Here is an 18879-nt window from a genome sequence, read left to right on the forward strand (position 1 = left end):
GCTGCAGACCCGCCCGTCTGTGATGACTGCGTGACAGCTTCGTTTAGAAATTGGGGGATTTCAGAACAAGAGCGAGGGACGGGCCTGCCTAGACCCCTGGGGAGCACTAAGCACTAGGAAGCTTCCGGAACGCACCGGCCCAAGGAGGCCTTCAGGAACTTCACTGCCACCCTGTGGTTCTTCTGGGCGTCTTCCAGAAGCTTCTGGTGTCTGAGCCCCAGCTCCCGCTGCAGGTGCATGGACTTCCTGCAGTGCCGGGCGGGGAAAACAGCGCTCAGGGCGCCCAGCCGTGCAGGGCGGCTTCCTGTGCCCGGGCCGCTTCACACAGGCCCAGGACCAGAGCCGGGACTGACGGACAGACACGGGGCAGACACGGGGCAGACAGGGGGCAGGTGCTGCAGGAGACGCTCGGCTGCGGGGTTCGGTGCAGGCTGAGCGGAGATCGGGAGGGAAAGATGGTGTTGGGAGAAAAGAGACCAAGGGCGGGGGGGGGGGGGGCAGGGGCCCAGACACACAGGGAGCAGCGGCTCTGGTATGGCTGTGTGTGTGTGTGTGCGCGCAAGGGTCAGGCGGAGCTGGCTCTGTGTGTGTGTGTGTACAAGGGTCAGGTGGAGCTGGCTGTGTGTGTGTGTGTGCGCAAGGGTCAGGCGGAGCTGGCCTCTGGTGGCTCTGTGTGTGTGTGTGCGCAAGCGTCAGGCGGAGCTGGCTCTGTGTGTGTGTGTGTACAAGGGTCAGGTGGAGCTGGCTGTGTGTGTGTGTGTGCGCAAGGGTCAGGCGGAGCTGGCCTCTGGTATCGAGCTGTGTGTGTGTCTGTAAGAGTCAGGAGGAGCTGGCCTCTGGTATCGAGCTGGCTCTGTGTGTGTGTGTAAGCGTCAGGTGGAGCTGGCTCTGTGTGTGTGTGTGTGTAAGGGTCAGGAGGAGCTGGCCTCTGCTATCGAGCTGGCTCTGTGTGTGTGTGCAAGCGTCAGGCGGAGCTGGCTGTGTGTGTGCAAGCATCAGGCGGAGCTGGCTGTGTGTGTGTGTGTGTGTGTGCAAGCGTCAGGCGGAGCTGGCCTCTGGTATTGAGCTGTGCGTGTGTGTGTGCAAGCGTCAGGCAGAGCTGGCCTCTGGTATCGAGCTGGTTGTGTGTGTGTGTGTGCAAGCGTCAGGCGGAGCTGGCTCTGTGTGTGTGTGCAAGCGTCAGGCGGAGCTGGCTCTGTGTGTGTGTGTGTGCAAGCGTCAGGCAGAGCTGGCCTCTGGTATCGAGCTGGTTGTGTGTGTGTGTGTGCAAGCGTCAGGCGGAGCTGGCCTCTGGTATTGAGCTGTGCGTGTGTGTGTGCAAGCGTCAGGCGGAGCTGGCCTCTGGTATCGAGCTGGTTGTGTGTGTGTGTGTGTGCAAGCGTCAGGTGGAGCTGGCCTCTGGTATCGAGCTGGTTGTGTGTGTGTGTGTGTGTGCGCGTCAGGCGGAGCTGGCTCTGTGTGTGTGTGTGCGTCAGGCGGAGCTGGCTCTGTGTGTGTGTGTGTGTGCAAGCGTCAGGCGGAGCTGGCTCTGTGTGTGTGTGTGTGTGCAAGCGTCAGGCGGAGCTGGCTCTGTGTGTGTGTGTGCAAGCGTCAGGCGGAGCTGGCTCTGTGTGTGTGTGTGTGTGCAAGCGTCAGGCGGAGCTGGCCTCTGGTGTGCACACCCAGCTGGCAGCAGGCACACCTCTCCTAGGGAGCGGGAAAGCCGGAGGGGGCCAGGGGAGAGAGGCCTGCTGCAGAGGCAGGGGGCGCCTCCCGGGGGGCCCCGTGGGGGGCCGGGCAGGAGCGGGGGACTGAGGCAAGCCAAGGGGGAAGGGCCGGCCCTACGTGAGCTGGGCCTGGGCAGCCCGCGGGGACGGGCGCCCCTACCGGGTCCTCAGCAGCCTGTTCCTCTGGGCCTTCCCCCAGGCCTCCTCCTCCTGGTGGAGCTGCCGGGCGGCGTGCGCCTGCAACCGCCTCTCTCTGGCCCCGGCTTCCTCCTGGAGGTGCTTCCGGGCCTCCTCAAACTGCCCCTTCTCCAGCTCAATGTGCCACATGGCGTTCCTGCCCAGTGAGAGGCACAGGGTTTTGAGGCCTGGGGCCCCCGGAGCCTCCGCGCCAGGGCTCTGGGAGGCCTGGGCCGGGTGCCGACACACACCCCGGGCAGGGGGGCAGACACCGCCGGCCATGACAGCCCGCTCCCTCCCCCGAGGGGCCCCTCGGGCCAGCATCCCCAGGGGATGGGGTCGCGCTGCCCGCCTCCAGCCGCAGGGACCTCACCAACACCCCCGCAGCCTGGCCGGGACCGACCCCCTCTGCTCTGCGTGCACGTCAGCACTCACTGGTCGAGGCATGTTTACGTGAGCTATTTTTTCAGGCAGTCTCCCTTTTGTCCAGCCTCAGATCGCAATGCTTCTTTTTGTGCCTCCCGCCTGGATAGCATTACAAGCTTGAACCACCAGTCTGGGTGGCTTGTTGGGACAGAATCGCAGTGAGCTTTTGTCTGGACCGGCCACAGGCTGGGCTCCTCTGGCCGCTGCCTCCTGGGTAAGTGGGATGCTAGATGGGAACCACTGCACCTGGCCTTGTGTCACCTTGCGCTGGGAAGAACCCGGCTAAGAAGCAACAGGGCCCGGCCGAGGCTGGAAACGAGCCTTCCCGCGCTCGGGCCTCTCCTCTGCCCTGAGCACCAGGGAGCTCTGATCGGCAGGGGGGTTGCCAAGCCCCAGCGCGGGCACCGGCGACGCGGGCACCAGCTGCACTGAGTGGCGGCTCGGCCTAGAGGACAGCACAGCTTGGGCAAGCGCTGGCGACGGAGGCCCCGGCCTCGGGGCCCTGGGGGGCGCACACGGGCGCCTCCGGGCCTCTGCACCTCCCCTTCCCTGCGCCTCCGCGCCCCCGCGCCTCCAGGCCTCTGCGCCTCCCCTTCCCTGCGCCTCCGCGCCCCCGCGCCTCCAGGCCTCTGCGCCTCCCCTTCCCTGCGCCTCCGCGCCCCCCGCGCCTCCAGGCCTCCCAACCTCCACGCCTCCCCCCTTCACAGCCACCACGCCTCCCGGCCTCTGCACCTCCCCTTCCCTGCGCCTCTGCGCCCCCACCTCCTGGCCCCCGTGCCCCCAGCCTCCCCCCTTCCCGGCCCCCGCGCCCCCCGCCCCCCGGCCCCCGTGCTCCCAGCTTCCCCCCTTGCCGGCCCCCGCGCCCCCCGGCCCCCCCCGCGCCCCCCGGCCCCCGCGGCCCCCGGCCCCCGCGCCGCCCGGCCCCCCCCGCGCCCCGCGGCCCCCGCGCCCCGCGCCCCCCGGCCCCCGCGCCGCCCGGCCCCCCCGCGCCCCGCGGCCCCCGCGCCCCGCGCCCCCCGGCCCCCGCGCCCCCCGGCCCCCGCGCCCCCCGGCCCCCGCGCCCCGCGGCCCCCCCGCGCCCCCCGGCCCCCCCGCGCCCCCCGGCCCCCCCGCTCCCCGCGGCCCCCCCGCGCCCCCCGGCCCCCGCGCCCCCCGGCCCCCGCGCCGCCCGGCCCCCCCCGCGCCCCGCGGCCCCCGCGCCCCGCGCCCCCCGGCCCCCGCGCCCCCCGGCCCCCGCGCCCCGCGCGCCCCCCGGCCCCCGCGCCCCCCGCGCCCCGGGTGAGCGCACACAGTCGCCTCTCGGCCTTGCGGAGGGTAAGCACATGGCTCCGCCCGTGCAGCAGGCGAACACTCTCCCTTGCTTTAGGAAATTCCCCTCCTACTCCTGCTTTATTCCAAGCTCAAGAACTAAATCCAGACAGTGGCCTGGGGTGCGGTGGAGGGGCGGGGCGCGGGGCCGGGGGGAGGGCCGGGGGGAGGGCCAGCAGGCCGGGTGGGAATCCAGTCGAGCCCCATCTGCTTCCGCGGCCCCCAGGGCCCCGGTCGGTGGGCAGTGGCTGGGCGACGCCGTCCAGCTCAGCCAGGGCCCTGCGACCCTCTGTCCACAGCCCCCGCCACGGGGCCATGGAGGGGGTGAGGAGGTGGAGGGGGCGCGGGGGGGGCCCTGGGGTGCTTGCCAGGCCGAGGCTCCAGCCAAGCGGAAGCGGAGCGGATGCAGGCAGCGGGAAGGGCCAGCGCTCCAGACCGAAGCTGGCGGACCAGAGGGAGGAGCAGCGCCGAGGGACGCGGCCCGGCGGCCGGCGCAGGCGCACAAGACGCACTGCCGAGAGCCGAGCACCAAGAGCCGAGCGCCCAGAGCAAGGCGCTCGGGCCTCGCGCGGAGCGGAAGGGACGGAGGCCCGGGGTGACCGTTTCGCGTGTCTTACGGCCACACGCGGACTGGCAGGAGCCTCCTGACCTGCCTGCGTGGAAGAGCCGGTGGGTGAGCCCAGGAAGGGTCCTCGCGCTCGCCGGGAGCGTGGGGGCAGCCACACCCCGCCCCTCGGCCATGTTCTATCATTTCTTTAAGTGTGACATGGTTTCAAAACAGAAGGGTGCTTTTGCTTTTTTTAAGGAAAGAACTGATGGGGGCTAGGAGTCTGGCCTAGTGGTCGAGTGCCTGCCCGGCCTGCACAGGCCCTGGGTTCGATTCCCCAGCACCCCATGTACAGAAAACGGCCAGAGGGGGCGCTGTGGCTCAAGTGGCGGAGTGCTGGCCTTGAGCAAAGAGAAGCCAGGGACAGTGCTCAGGCCCCGAGTCCAAGCGAAAACAGAAGAAGGAAATGAATGCTCGTGGCAGCCAATGCGGACAGGACGGGCAGGAGCCTTGCAGGCCCGATTCTGATGTGGGGGGAGGGGGGGGGAGGGGAGGGGGAGGGCCAGTGGCGGGCACCAGGCACACCAGGCAGGTGTCAATCAAGCGGAGGTGAGCACGGAGGATGCACACGGCCGGGGCCCAGATGGACAGGCGCGCCCTCTCTGCCCCCCCCCCCGTGTGCCACCTTCCCGTCGCCACGCAGCTGGGGTGTTGGGGTTCCTCCTCCGCCCCGCACCGGGCGTGGCCCACAGCGGCTCTGGGCTGTGCTGCCGGCGAGGCCCACTTACTCGTCCTCCCTCAGCGTGGCCGTGATCCTGGCCCGCAGGGCCTCCTCGTTCTCCAGCTCCGCGTGCAGGCGCCGGGACGCGGCCTCCAGACGGCCCGCAGCCGCCCTGGGGCGCAACACAGGGCCGGTGGGCTCCCGGCAGCGCCCTGCCCCACACGGGGGGGGCTCCTCACGCTCGGGAGGCAAGTCCCCCCCAGGCCGGCCGGGGGCAGGGCAGGCGGCGCCGCTCCGGGGAGCCCCCCACCCGGGAGGACCGCCGCACCCCCTCCCGGGACCCTCCCGGGGCGCCGTGACGGCTGGGGCCCCAGCCACGGGAAGCCGGGTGACCCGCGGGGGGACGCCGCTGCGTGTGTGGGTGCCGGGCGGGGCCCCAGACGCCAGTCGGGGCTGGGGTCCTCTGTGGCCAAGCGGCAGCGCACTCCGCAGTGAAGGGGGTTCAGGGCCGGTCGCCGCGGGGAGCCGGGCCCCGGCCTGCCGCTTCCTCCGCTGTGCCCCCCCCCCAGCAGGCTGCGCGCCTCCTGCTCCCCGCACAGGCCCCCGGGACTCCCGGGTCCTGACCCCAGGGCCCCCAGGCCCCCTACATGTTGTTGGCGTCCTGCTCCAGGGCCGTCTGGGCGGCCAGGCTCTTCTGCTGCTTGCTGAGCAGGCTCATCCTCTGGCGGCAGGCGCTCAGCTCCTCCCTGCGAGGGGTGCAGAGTCGAGAGGGGACAGCGGGAGGGTCGGGGGGAGGAGAGGGGCCGGGGGGAGGGTCTCATGCACCCGGGTTCTGGCAGCCCGGCTCGGGGTCAGCTGTGAACCCCAGTGGCAGCGGCCCTGGCTGCCAGGGCAACAGAGTTGGCCTCCATCTGCTCGGAGGAGCCCGGGCCCGAGACGGCCTGGACTACCGACCCCTGTCACGTTCTAGAACACACCGAAGCAGCGCCCCGTGGCCTGCGGGAAAGGCCAGCTTCTGCGTGTGCCTTTTCCCTCAGCTAAAAGCGGCAAGATGCAAACCAGAGCCTGAGCGCTAAGGGACACTGGGAGGAGGGGCTGCAGCTGAGGGGCCCAGGACCCCACGTCAGTCACCAGGACCGAGGGCCCCACGTCCAGTCCCCTCCAGTCACCAGGACCGAGGGCCCCACATCCAGTCCCCTCCAGTCACCAGGACCTAGGGCCCCACGTCCAGTGAGCAGGACCGAGGGCCCCACGTCCAGTCCCCTCCAGTCACCAGGACCGAGGGCCCCACGTCCAGTCACCAGGACCGAGGGCCCCACGTCCAGTCACCAGGACCGAGGGCCCCACGTCCAGTCACCAGGACCGAGGGCCCCACGTCCAGTCACCAGGACCGAGGGCCCCACGTCCAGTCACCAGGACCGAGGGCCCCACGTCCAGTCACCAGGACCGAGGGCCCCACGTCCAGTCACCAGGACCGAGGGCCCCACGTCCAGTCACCAGGACCGAGGGGCACACGTCCAGTCACCAGGACCGAGGGCCCCACGTCCAGTCACCAGGACCGAGGGCCCCACGTCCAGTCCCCTCCAGTCACCAGGACCGAGGGCCCCACGTCCAGTCACCAGGACCGAGGGCCCCACGTCCAGTCACCAGGACCGAGGGGCACACGTCCAGTCACCAGGACCGAGGGCCCCACGTCCAGTAACCAGGACCGAGGGCCCCACGTCCAGTCCCCTCCAGTTAGCAGGACCGAGGACCCCACGTCCAGTCCCCTCCAGTCACCAGGACCGAGGGCCCCACGTCCAGTCCCCTCCGCTCACCTCGTCTTCTGCATGGAGGCGTCCTTCTCCTCGTGCATCTCATCCAGGAGCTCCAAGGTCTGCCGCACGCGGAGCGCCTGGACTCTGTCTTGGACGCCTGTCTTCTCCATCTGCTCAGAGTTAGCTGCTCTCTGTTCCTTCAGTGAACTTGGAATAGAAAAGAGAGCAGCCATTGCTCACACTGTCTGTGGGGCCCGGTACCTCTGCTGTCCCCCTCCCCCTGAGCAATAGCCCCCCCCCCCCCCCGTGCGTTACCCGTGGGGCCGGGGGCCAGCCGCCATCTCAGCTCCCCTGGGAAGCGCTTCCACCTCAAACTCTGGATCCTCTAGCTCAGGACGTTCTAGAAATCAGGCCACAGTTAAGACACACTGCAGTCTAAATGTTCAAGTCCGAGGGGCTCAAAGGGGTGGCGAGGGTGGACGGCGGGGGGGGGCTCTGAGGGTTTGTGCATACTGCCTCTCGCCTGCTGCCACTCACTGCCCATCCTGTCTCGTTCCCTGTGGGTAAAGGGAAGCTTCCAGAGGCCACCGGACACGCACAGGTGACTTCTAGTGAGTGAGCTGGACACTGGGACTAGCAACGGCTCATTATTGCCATTTTACATGGACACTGAAACGCTTTCAGCTTTGCTTCCGTGTGTTCGCGTGTGTGTGTGTGTGTGCGTGTGTGTGTGTGTGCACGTGTGTGTTGGTCCTGGGCATTGTCCTTGTTTTTCCACTCAAGGCTAGCGTTCTACCACTTGAGCCATAGCTCCACTTCCAGCTTTTGGAGGTTAATCGTAGATAAGAGTCTCACACACTTTCCTACCCAGGCTGGCTTCAACGCCCAGATCACAGCGTCCTGAGAAGCTAGGATTACAGGCGTGAGCCCCCAGTGCCTGGCAGGCTTTACTTAACACAGTTCATGTAGAAAGATGGAACTGATAAATAGAAAAGCTCTTTGTGCCTTCAACGACTTTTATTTACTTATTTATTTTTGCCAGTCCTGGGCTTGAACTCAGGGCCTGAGCACTGTCCCTGGCTGCTTCTTTTTGCTCAAGGCTAGCACTCTACTACTTGAGCCACAGCGCCACTTCCGGCTTTTTCTATATATGTGGTGCTGAGGAATCAAACCCAGGGCTTCATGTATATGAGGAGAGCAATTTACCACTAGGCCATATTCCTGGCCCAACGACTTTTAAAATATAAAGGGGTTCTCAAGACAAAAACTTTGAGAATCAGTCTTAAAAATACCATTATGGGGGGCTGGGGATATAGCCTAGTGGCAAGAGCGCCTGCCTCGGATACACGAGGCCCTAAGTTCGATTCCCCAGCACCACATATACAGAAAATGGCCAGAAGCAGCGCTGTGGCTCAAGTGGCAGAGTGCTAGCCTTGAGCGGGAAGAAGCCAGGGACAGTGCTCAGGCCCTGAGTCCAAGGCCCAGGACTGGCCAAAAAAAAAAAATACCATTATGGGGGCTGGGGATGTGGCTTAGTGGTAGAGTGCTTGCCCAGCATGCACAAAGCCCTGGGTTCGATTCCTCAGCACCACATAAACAGAAAAGGCCAGAGGTGGTGCTGTGACTCGAGTGGTAGAGTGCTAGCCTTGAGCAAAAAGAAGCCAGGGACAGTGCTCAGGCCCTGAGTTCAAGACCCAGGACTGGCAAAAAAAAAATCACTATAGACATCTAGCAAAACATTTGTACAGGGCTGGGGATATAGCCTAGTGGCAAGAGTGCCTGCCTCGGATACAGGAGGCCCTAGGTTCGATTCCCCAGCACCACATATACAGAAAACGGCCAGAAGTGGCGCTGTGGCTCAAGTGGCAGAGTGCTAGCCTTGAGCAAAAGGAAGCCAGGACAGTGCTCAGGCCCTGAGTCCAAGGCCCAGGACTGGCAAAAAAAAAAAAAAAAAAAAAAAAACATTTGTACATCACCAGCATCGGCAGAGATGGTTGGGAAGTCATTTAAAAAGGTACAAGCCGGGGGCTGGGGATATGGCCTAGTGGCAAGAGTGCCTGCCTCAGATACACGAGGCCCTAGGTTCAATTCCCCAGCACCACATATACAGAAAACGGCCAGAGGCGGCGCTGTGGCTCAAGTGGCAGAGTGCTAGCCTTGAGCGGGAAGAAGCCAGGGACAGTGCTCAGGCCCTGAGTCCAAGGCCCAGGACTGGCCAAAAAAAAAAAAAAAAAGGTACAAGCCGAAGGCCGCAGGGCTTGGAGGACAGGGGCTGAGGGGCCGCCCCTCCCGCGGGAGGTGGAAAGCCGACACCCCCTCCCTGCAGGGCCAGAAAAGGTGCCAGGGGCGGGAGCCACCTTCTCAGACAGGAAAGGCTGCCTGGGGCCCGAATCAAGGTCACCTCAGAAAAACGTCACATCATCAGAAATTGCAAAAAGAAAAATCAGGAAAATAAAAATAGACCATATTCAGGACTGTGATAAAAATGTCATCTGATTTCTCAGTGGTGATGCTCGAAAACAGAAAATTACAGTCTGCCACTTTCAAAATTCTGAGCCACAATTTATCCTTTCAACTAAAACCAATAATATAACCTCTTTCTCTAAGAAAAGAAAGAGAACTTAATAGATGTGCTGTCTCTAAAGGGGAAGGGGCCAAAGCCAGCCCAGTTGTTGGAGTGCCTGGGTGGCGTTGCTTGTGGCGTGCGTGGCGTTGCTCATGGTGTGCGTGACATTGTTCGTGGTGTGCGTGGCATTGCTGTGGCACACATGACATTGTTCATGGTGTGTGTGACATTGCCCGTGGCGTGCGTGGCATTGCTGTGGCACACATGACATTGCTCGTGGCATGCGTGGCGTCGCTTGTGGAATGCGTGGCATTGCCCGTGGCGTGCGTGGCATTGCTGTGGCACACATGGCATTGCCCATGGCGTGCGTGGCGTTGCTTGTGGAATGCGTGGCATTGCCCGTGGCATGCGTGGCGTTGCTGTGGCACACGACATTGCCCATGGCGTGCGTGGCATTGCTTGTGGAATGCGTGGCATTGCCCGTGGCGTGTGTGGCGTTGCTGTGGCACACATGACATTGCTCATGGTGTGCGTGGTTCTCTCACCGTTTTCTGTGGTAGGGATGAGGGGGACGCTGTCCAGAAGCTCCACCCCAGAGCCTGGGCTGGTGGTTTCTTCCATGTTAGGAGACAAGAGTAAGCTGGAAAAAAAAATCCAAAGTATACATTAACACGATCATAGATTATGTAAAACAAAAATTCAGACTTTCTCAGAGCCACTGGTCGCTCCTCCCTACAATCCCAGCTACTCAGGAAGTTCAAGCCAGCCAGGGCAGACAAACCCGAGGGAGGCTTGCGTGCATGCCCATCCTGCACTAGGGTTTGGGTGTTGTCACCGTGCTTTTTGCTCAAGGCTAACAGTCCACCACCCCGGCCACAGCTCCACCTCCAGGTCTTTGGTGGTTTATTGGAGATGAGAGTCTCACAGATTTTCCTGCCTGGGCGGGCTTCAAACTGTGATCCTCAGATCTCGGCCTCCCGAGTAGCTAAGATTATAGGTGTGAGCCACTAGCACCCAGTTTAATGTGTTCCCCAACCCCGCCCCCCAAGATAATTATTATTATTTTGAAACAGAGTTTCTTGTTCACAGCTGGCACTCTGGAAGAAAATCCAGACTCCAATGTTAAGCCCAGCTGACGGCCGGTCGGCAGGGCAGATGGCCACCTCCTGTGGAAGTGTGGTCCAGTCCCCTCCGGTCACCGGGGCCAGGGCCACACGTCCAGTCCCCTCCAGTCACCGGGGCCCAGGGCCACACGTCCAGTCCCCTCCAGTCACCGGGGCCAGGACCCCACGTCCAGTCCCCTCCGGTCACCGGGGCCCAGGACCACACGTCCAGTCCCCTCCCCCGGGACCACACGTCCAGTCCCCTCCGGTCACCGGGCCCACGACCACACGTCCAGTCCCCTCCGGTCACCGGGCCCAGGACCACACGTCCAGTCCCCTCCCCCGGGACCACACGTCCAGTCCCCTCTGGTCACCGGGGCCCACGACCACACGTCCAGTCCCCTCCGGTCACCGGGGCCCACGACCCCACGTCCAGTCCCCTCCGGTCACCGGGGCCCACGACCACACGTCCAGGCCCCTCCAGTCACCGGGGCCAGGACCCCACGTCCAGTCCCCTCCGGTCACCGGGGCCCAGGACCACACGTCCAGTCCCCTCCCCCGGGACCACACGTCCAGTCCCCTCCGGTCACCGGGGCCCAGGACCACACGTCCAGTCCCCTCCCCCGGGACCACACGTCCAGTCCCCTCTGGTCACCGGGGCCCACGACCACACGTCCAGTCCCCTCCGGTCACCGGGGCCCACGACCCCACGTCCAGTCCCCTCCGGTCACCGGGGCCCACGACCCCACGTCCAGTCCCCTCCGGTCACCGGGGCCCAGGACCACACGTCCAGTCCCCTCCGGTCACCGGGCCCAGGACCACACGTCCAGTCCCCTCTGCTCACCTTGTCTTCTGAATGGAAAGGAGAGAGAGAGAGAGAGAGAGAGAGAGAATAGGATCTCTGAAGGGCCATCATTTACAATCAAATCTCAAAAAAACACAAAGTACTTCAGCATATAAACAGCAAAAGATACAGAGCCCTTTGGAGATCAACGAGGCGGCCCCGCTGGGACATCAGGGCAGACCTACATAAAAATAAGTGCAACGCATGACCCAGTTCCTTCCACAAATAAATGCCATGCGGTGGAGTGGGGCCTTTCAGATGAAAAGGGCCTGGGGGCCAACGGGGCCTCGGCAGCGTGGGGCTGCCCTGGGCCCTCGAATCCGACAAGCTGGCCTCCAGAGGAAGACCGCGCTTGGGACCCGGCATGCACCGATGGGGGTGCCGTCAAGGCATTCCTGGTCATCTGGAGAGGGTTGGGAATGATTGTGTGGTTATGCTAAAGGCAAGTCTTTAGTGTAGGAGGTATACATTAAGCGAGAGAGAGAGAGAGAGAGAGGTGCGCACACAATGCTGCCCCCCACTGAAGCTGGGTGGTAGTCACCCAAGGACCAAGTCACACTTTTCCCTAGCCTGAAGTTTCTCTCTCCCTCTCTCTCTCTTTATTTATTTATTTTTTTTGGCCAGTCTTGGGGCTTGGACTCAGGGCCTGAGCACTGTCCCTGGCTTCTTTTTGCTCAAGGCTAGCACTCCGCCACTTGAGCCACAGCGCCACTTCTGGCCATTTTCTGTATATGTGGTGCTGGGGAATCGAACCCAGGGCTTCATGAACATGAGGCGAGCACCCTACCACTAGGCCACATTCCCGGCCCCTGAAGTTTCTCATTGGTAAAAATCAATGCGAACTGGGCCCTGGTGGCTCATGCCTACTGTCCTAGCTGCTTGGGGAGGCTGAGATCTAGAAGGTCAACGCTCGCCACCAGGTTGAGGGACATCATTGACAAGCTTCTACCAGCAAGAAAGCCTGGCTTGAGGAGGTGCTGGTGCTCAGACCTCAGGAGGCTGAGGTCTGAGGATGGCGGTTCAAAGTTAGCTTGGGCAGAAAAGTCCAAGAGACTCTAATGTTCAATTAACCACCACCACCACCACCAACAAAAACCCAGAAGTGATGTAGTTCAAGTGGTAGAACATTAGTCTTAAGCAAAAAGGGTAAGGGAGAACACAGGCCCTGAATTCCAGTCCCAACACTGGCAACACACACACGCGCACACACACACGCACACACACACACGCACACACACACACGCACACACACACACGCGCACACACACGCACACACGCACACACACGCACACGCACACACACGCACACACGCACGCACTCCAGGATGAAGGCACTGCTCAGGTTGGTAGAGCACCAGCACGAGGCCCCAATTTCAATCCCCAGGACCACCATTAACAACAACAAACAAAACTAATAAATAAGTGCAGGCTCAGGCACTGTCCCCAAGAGGACAATTCTCTACCAGATTCCAAGCAGGTGTGCACATGTGCGTCCATTCCAGACAGTAAGAGGAAGAAAGGGATGAGGGTATTTACAGGGAAGAAAGGGATGAGAACAGTGCTGAAGGGGGCTGGGAATGTGGCTTAGTGGTACAGTATTTGCCTGACATGCATGAGGCCCTGGGTTCGATTCCTCAGTACCACATAAACAGAAAAGGCTGGAAATGGCGCTGTGGCTCAGCCTTTGGCAAAAGAAGCTCAGGAGCCGGGCACTGGTGGCTCACACCTGTCCCTGTCATCCTAGCTACTCAGGAGGCTGAGATCTGAGGATCACGGTTCAAAGCCAGCCCAGGCAGGAAAGTCCATGAGCTTCATCTCCAGTTAATCACCAGAAAACCAGAAGTGGCACTGTGGCTCAAAGTGGTAGAGTGCTAGCCTTGAGCTTAAGAGCTCAAGGACGGCACCGAGGCCCAGAGTTCGAGCCCCACAATCGACAAAAGGACAGAGAATAGTGCTGAAGGTGACTGAGGGAGGAGGGATTCCCGCCAGAATTGCGGTGGGGGAACCGGTTGGAGTGGTGAGAAATGGCAGGTGCTCCCGCAGCCCCGCACAGAGTCTGCACACCCAGCCACAGGGAGAGGAGGCGGGGACAGTCCAGGAGGGTGAAGTCGCTTGGTTCTGATCCATAGCCGTGTTCCTCTTTCTGACCCAAATTTTGGGAATCCATCTGTGCCCTCCGAGCAAGGCCCGAGAGAGCGCTCCGTGACTGCCGTGGTTTTCTAGGGCTACCACAGGAAGCAGTACAACTGCTCAGACAGCAGCAATCTGGTCTAAGAACGGTGGAGGGGGGGGGGAAGTCTGGAGAGAAGGGCGGGCAGGGCTGTGCTCACTAAGAACGCCGACAAAGGACCTGCCCGTCCCTCGTCTCTCTCCTGGCTTCTGCTAGTTCTCTGCCTTGTGTCAGCAAAATCCGGGCTTCACGTGACGCGGTCTGCGTCCACGTCTATGCTCGAATCTGTCTTGGTCTCGGTGTCTCTGTCTCTCTCTGGTGCTATTCTCAGGGCTTGAGCTCGGGCCCTCACAGTCTCGCTTGTCTTTCCTGCTCACGGCTGGTGCTCTTACTACTTTAAGCCACCTCTCCGGCCCAGCTTTTTGCTAGTAAACTGGAGATGGAGTATGGCAGACTTTGCTGTCCGGGCTGGCTTCAAATGTCAGCCTTCAGATCTCAGCCTCCTGAGCAGCGAGGACTGCAGGTATGAGCCACCGGCGCTCGCCACACTTTTATTTTTATTTGCTTAAATAGAGACACATGGCATCTTGGATTAGGGTTTTACCCTGTTCCAAAATAGCCCCGTCTTCACGACTTAGAACCAGCGGCCCTGTCCCCACAAAGCCACATTCTTAGATACTGGGGTGGGATGTAAGAAGTTCAACAAGGGATTTTTTTTCCCCTTTAGTGCTGGGCACCAAACCCAGGGCCACACACAGTGCTCAGCCCAGTGTTCCACTGAGCTCCAGCCTGGCGAGGGGACACGATTCCACTCACGCCACCAGCAGCAGGGACGCAGGAGGCCGCTGGTGACTCTGGGGGCAAGGGGAGGGGAAGGGGAACCTCAAGGAGCCCAGCGAGCCCCCCGCCCCCCCCCCAGTGAATTCAGGCGCGCAGAAGAGTGGACAGCCCCTGACCCCCTTCCACACAGGGGCCGTGGGCAGGCGGCACTGACCGGCTGAGGGTGGGCAGGGCCGAGGCCAGGCCCAGGCCCAGCCAGGACAGGGCTCCCCGGCCTGGGAGCGGGCATATTGGGGATCCACAGGGAAGAAGCGCGGGCAGGGCCCCCCCTTTATCTGCGAATAGTTCCGCCCTGTCAGTACTAGGTCTTGAACTCGGGGCTGGGTGCTGTCCCTGCGCTTTGTGCTCAAGGCTGGTTGGTGCTCTACCGCTTGAGCCGCAGCTGCACGTCTGGCTTTTTTGCTGGCTACTTGGAGACAGGCGTGTCCCGGACTTCCCGCCCAGAGTTGGCTTTGGACCTGGATCCTCAGCCCTCAGCCTCCCCGTAGCTACCACTACCGTGTGAGCGAGAGAAAGGGACGGCAGCCCTCGGGGTCGCGCCGGGCCCCCGGTCCCTCAGACGGGGTCACACTGAGTTCTCGGCCGCGTTCCCAGGCTTGCTCCCCCCCCCTCTGCTGTGCCCGCCGCCCCCTCCCACGGTGCCGGGGCAGGTCTTGAACTGGTGGCCTCACACTTCCAGCCTCCCAGCAATGAGGACTGCAGACGCCGCCGCCGGGGTCAGGCTGGAGGGCTCCCAGAGGAGGGGGCGCCGCGAACCCCCACCCGCAGCCCGGGGGAGCGGGGAGGGGGGTCCCGCACCCAGGCCCGCACCGCCCGGAGGAGCCCCTTCCCGGGCCCGCTGGGGTGGGGGCGACCGGCCTCGACCCCCCACCACCCCTCGGGGCTCCCCCCTCCCCTCCTCTCGCCCCCCACCTCCCCTCGGGGCCCCCTCCCCTCCCTTCCTCTCGCCCCCCACCTCCCCTCGAGGCCCCCTCCCCTCGGCCCCCCTTCCCCTCGGCCCCCTCCTCTCCCCTCCTCTCGCCCCCCACCTCCCCTCGAGGCCCCCTCCCCTCGGCCCCCCTTCCCCTCGGCCCCCTCCTCTCCCTTCCTCTCGTCCCCCACCTCCCCTCGGGCCCCCTCCCCTCCTCTTGCCCCCCACCTCCCCTCGGGCCCCCCTCCCCTCCCCTCCTCTCGCCCCCCACCTCCTCTCGGCCCCCCCTCCCCTTTCTTCCTCTCGCCCCCCCTCCCCTCAGCCCCCCCTCGGGGCCCCCCTCCCCTCCCTTCCTCTCGCCCCCCACCTCCCCTCGGCCCCCCTCCCCTCGGGGCCCCCCTCCCCTCTGGGGACCCCCGTGCCCTCCCCTCGGGGCCCCCTCCCCGTCCCCTCCCCTCGGAAGCCCCCTCCCCTCGTGCCCCCCCCCCGCGTCCCCCCACCAACCTCCGGGCTCGCCGGGCAGCCTGGCGCGGCCCGCGGGTCCCGGGCGGCGTGGGTCGGGCGCTCGTCTCCCTGGCAACGGGAGGCACCAACGCGGCGGCTCGAGAGGGGCGGTGCCCCCCCCCGCGGTGGTTCAGCCCCGCGTGGCTGCTCCGGCGCAGGCGCAGTGCCGCCGGCAGCCCCGGCCCCCCCACCCGGGCCTGACACGGGGGTCCGGGGGAGGCCGGAGGGCGGGCGGAGGGCGGGCGGAGGGCGGGCGGGCCTGTGCCCGCGGACTCGCTTGAATTCGCGGCCCATTCGCGGGCTGGGAACGGGGCTCCGGGGAGGGGCGCGCGCCGGGCGCGGGGGGGGCCGGTCCTCGGGACCTCAGGACCGAGGGGCGCCGGCCGCCCTGGGCCCAGGCCCGGCCCCGGCCCCCCGGCGCCCACCCGGCCAGGTCCCGGGACGGCTGGCCCCGCCCACCCGCCCCGTCCCGGACCCCGGGGCCGCCCAGAGGCCGCGGGCTGCGCTCCCCGCGGCGGGAGCGGATGCGGGGAGCGGATGCGGGGCCCGGCCCGCAGGACGGCCGCTCTGCTGCCCGTGGTTAGCTGCGCCCGCCAGCCGGGCCGGCCGGCCGTGGAAGGGGCGCCCCCCCCCCCCGTCCTCGCCGCCCTCCCAGGGCGCCGGCCTGGGCCTGGGCACCCCCCAGGCCGCTAGGGCTGGAGCGTGGCTGGGTGGCAGGGCCGAGCCGGGCAGGGACACCCGACGGCCGGGTTCTGGGCTCGAGAGGCAGAGCCGAACGGCCCGGGCCACTTCGGGCTGCTCGGGGTTTTGCCCATCACCGAGCTGCAGCCGTGGTTTCCCAGAAGGTGGGATTTTAACAACTTCAACCGGCTGGGGATGTGGCCGAGTGGTAGAGCGCCCGCCTCGTACACATGAAGCCCTGGGTTCGAGTCCCCAGCACCACATATACAGAAAATGGCCAGAGGGGGCGCTGTGACTCAGTGGCAGAGTGCTAGCCTTGAGCACAAAGGAAGCCAGGGACAGTGCTCAGGCCCTGAGTCCAAGACCCAGGACTGGCAAAAACAAAACAAAAATGGTTATCTTGCTGGGCACTGGTGGCTCCTGCCCATTGTAATCTTAACTACTCAGGACACTGAGATCTGAGGCTCACAGTTCAAAGCTATCCCGGGCTGGAAAGCCCATGAGACTCTTCTCTCCAATAAAACTGCTCAGAAAAAGCTGGAAGTGGCCCTGTGGCTCAGGTGGCAGAGTGCTAGCCTTGAGCACAGAGAGACTCAGGGACAGAGCCTGGGCCCTGAGTTCAAGCCCTGGGAATGGCCTGTGTGTGCATGCGTGTGTGTGCACATACACAAATGATTACCAACCAGAGGTAGGAGGACATAACAGAAGCTAAATTTTTCTACGTATGCACATTTGCCTGTAGAACCATATAATTATTAAAGCAAAAATAAAACCACACAGAAAAGAGTCCTAAAAACCAGAAATAGAATGAAACAAAAACTAGGGGCTTAATTATTCAGAAAAAGGATATTTTCAGATGATTAAAAACCCAATGTGTTAGAGTAGAGCTTGGTGTCCTCACTTATAATTCCAATACTCAGGAGGCCGAAATGGGAAGATCTCAATTAGAGACCATCCTAGGACTATATAGCAAGACCCTGTGTCAAAGGAACTTTTGGGGGTGGTGGGGCAGGTTGGAAGAATCTACTAGTCTCAATGAGTGGAGAGTAACCCCGTGACATAAAAGTGACCGCATTCTGAGGTGAGGAAGACAAGAAGTGTGTGGGGGTCCAGGAAATTACAGGGAAGCAAGCACAGCAGAAGAAAAGTGACCGGGTGGGGGTAGGGGGCGGGGACCCCAAAGATGGCAGCGCCACGACAGTCTCCCTGGAGCGTGAAGATGAACCTTGAATCCTATACTCATGGAAGAACATCGGAACAGTAGCAAGGACTTGCCTTCACTAGAGCTTACCAAACACCAGTCCCTGGTTTAATTCCTGCAATAGCACATGAAACACAGAGTTCTTCACCCTGAGAGACACAATGTTTGTTTTGTTTTGGCCAGTCCTGGTCCTTGGACTCAGGGCCTGAGCACTGTCCCTGGCTTCTTTTTTTTTTTTTTTTTTTGTTTGTTTTTGGCCAGTCCTGGGCCTTGGACTCAGGGCCTGAGCACTGTCCCTGCGTCTTTTTTGCTCAAGGCTAGCACTCTGCCACTTGAGCCACAGCGCCGCTTCTGGCCGTTTTCTGTATATGTGTGCTGGGGAATCGAACCTAGGGCCTCGTGTCTCCGAGGCAGGCACTCTTGCCACTAGGCTATATCCCCAGCCCTGTCCCTGGCTTCTTTTTTCGCTCAAGGATAGCACTCTACCCCTCTGAGCCACAGCGCCTCTTCGGATGTTTTTCTGTATATGTGGTGCTGGGGAATGGAACCAGGGCTCATGTATACGAGGTGAGCGCTCCTGCCGCTAGGCCATATTCCCAGCTCCTGAGATACACAATGTTTTGCACACTGATATTACATTTCTTCACCAAGATGCAGCTCTCTAGTCCATACACTACCATCTTAATGATCTGCAAGGAGCAACCGGGAGAACTGACCCCGGAAGACGGACATCCAAACCCCCGAATGGGGAAGCAAGAAAAACAAATTAGGAGACCAGACCTCTAGCTCCTGCGCTAAGCTAAGCGTCTTGGCAGGCGCCGACGTTGTAAGTGCCCAAAGTCTGACTGGCTGCTCAGCGGTTCTCAGGAGATGGGAGCCACAGCCACCACGGAGCCTCCCCCCCCCCCCCCGTGCTCCTTGCCCTCTCCCCTGGGGATGGGGGCCTGGGGCTGCTCCCAGCCACCCTGCCTTTTGCTCCTGTGGGTTGGGGGGCGGCGGTGGGGGGGTGTCACAGGAGAATCGCTATACCTCCAAGCCCAGTCGCGGCCGGTTTCTCCACTTAGTGGCATTTCCGGGAAATAACAAAAGCGACTTCACAAAGCGCTAGGCAGGGGTTTTAAATTTAGCCAGGGCGCAGCCTCGCCCCCAGCACCGGGGCGGGCGGGCCTGGACTGCGGAGAGGAGGCCCGGGGAGGGCCGCCCGTCGGAGCGCACGGGAGGCGCCCGCGGGGAGGGGGCGGCGGGCGGAGCGGGACGGGGCCCCCACCTGGTGGGCAGCCGCCTGCCCGGGCTGGTCTCGGGCGCCCTCCCTCTGTGTGGGGGGGGCAGCGGGGGGCCGCCCCTCGGCTTCTCACACCCCCGGGCTGGTGCTCCACCGCTCGAGCCGCGGCCCACTCGGCTTCCCGCTGGGGGCATGAA

General features: G+C 63.4%; 1 protein-coding gene across 1 annotated transcript in view; it reads right to left on the reverse strand.

Moving 5' to 3' along the window:
• Nucleotides 1-9650, reverse strand: part of Cfap74 (cilia and flagella associated protein 74) — a 70557-nt gene extending 60907 nt beyond the window's left edge. The window contains exons 1-7 of the mRNA XM_048349997.1: nucleotides 9566-9650; nucleotides 6958-7042; nucleotides 6703-6849; nucleotides 5533-5631; nucleotides 4953-5057; nucleotides 1867-2040; nucleotides 136-246 (exon numbers count right to left, since the gene is read on the reverse strand). Of these exons, the coding sequence (XP_048205954.1) occupies nucleotides 136-246; nucleotides 1867-2040; nucleotides 4953-5057; nucleotides 5533-5631; nucleotides 6703-6849; nucleotides 6958-7042; nucleotides 9566-9650 (806 nt within the window). The remainder of the gene's footprint in view (nucleotides 1-135; nucleotides 247-1866; nucleotides 2041-4952; nucleotides 5058-5532; nucleotides 5632-6702; nucleotides 6850-6957; nucleotides 7043-9565) is intronic.
• Nucleotides 9651-18879: the final 9229 nt, after the last annotated feature.

This window comes from Perognathus longimembris, chromosome 7 (assembly GCF_023159225.1).
Source record: "Perognathus longimembris pacificus isolate PPM17 chromosome 7, ASM2315922v1, whole genome shotgun sequence".
In the NCBI taxonomy this organism is placed as follows: Eukaryota; Metazoa; Chordata; class Mammalia; order Rodentia; family Heteromyidae; genus Perognathus; species Perognathus longimembris.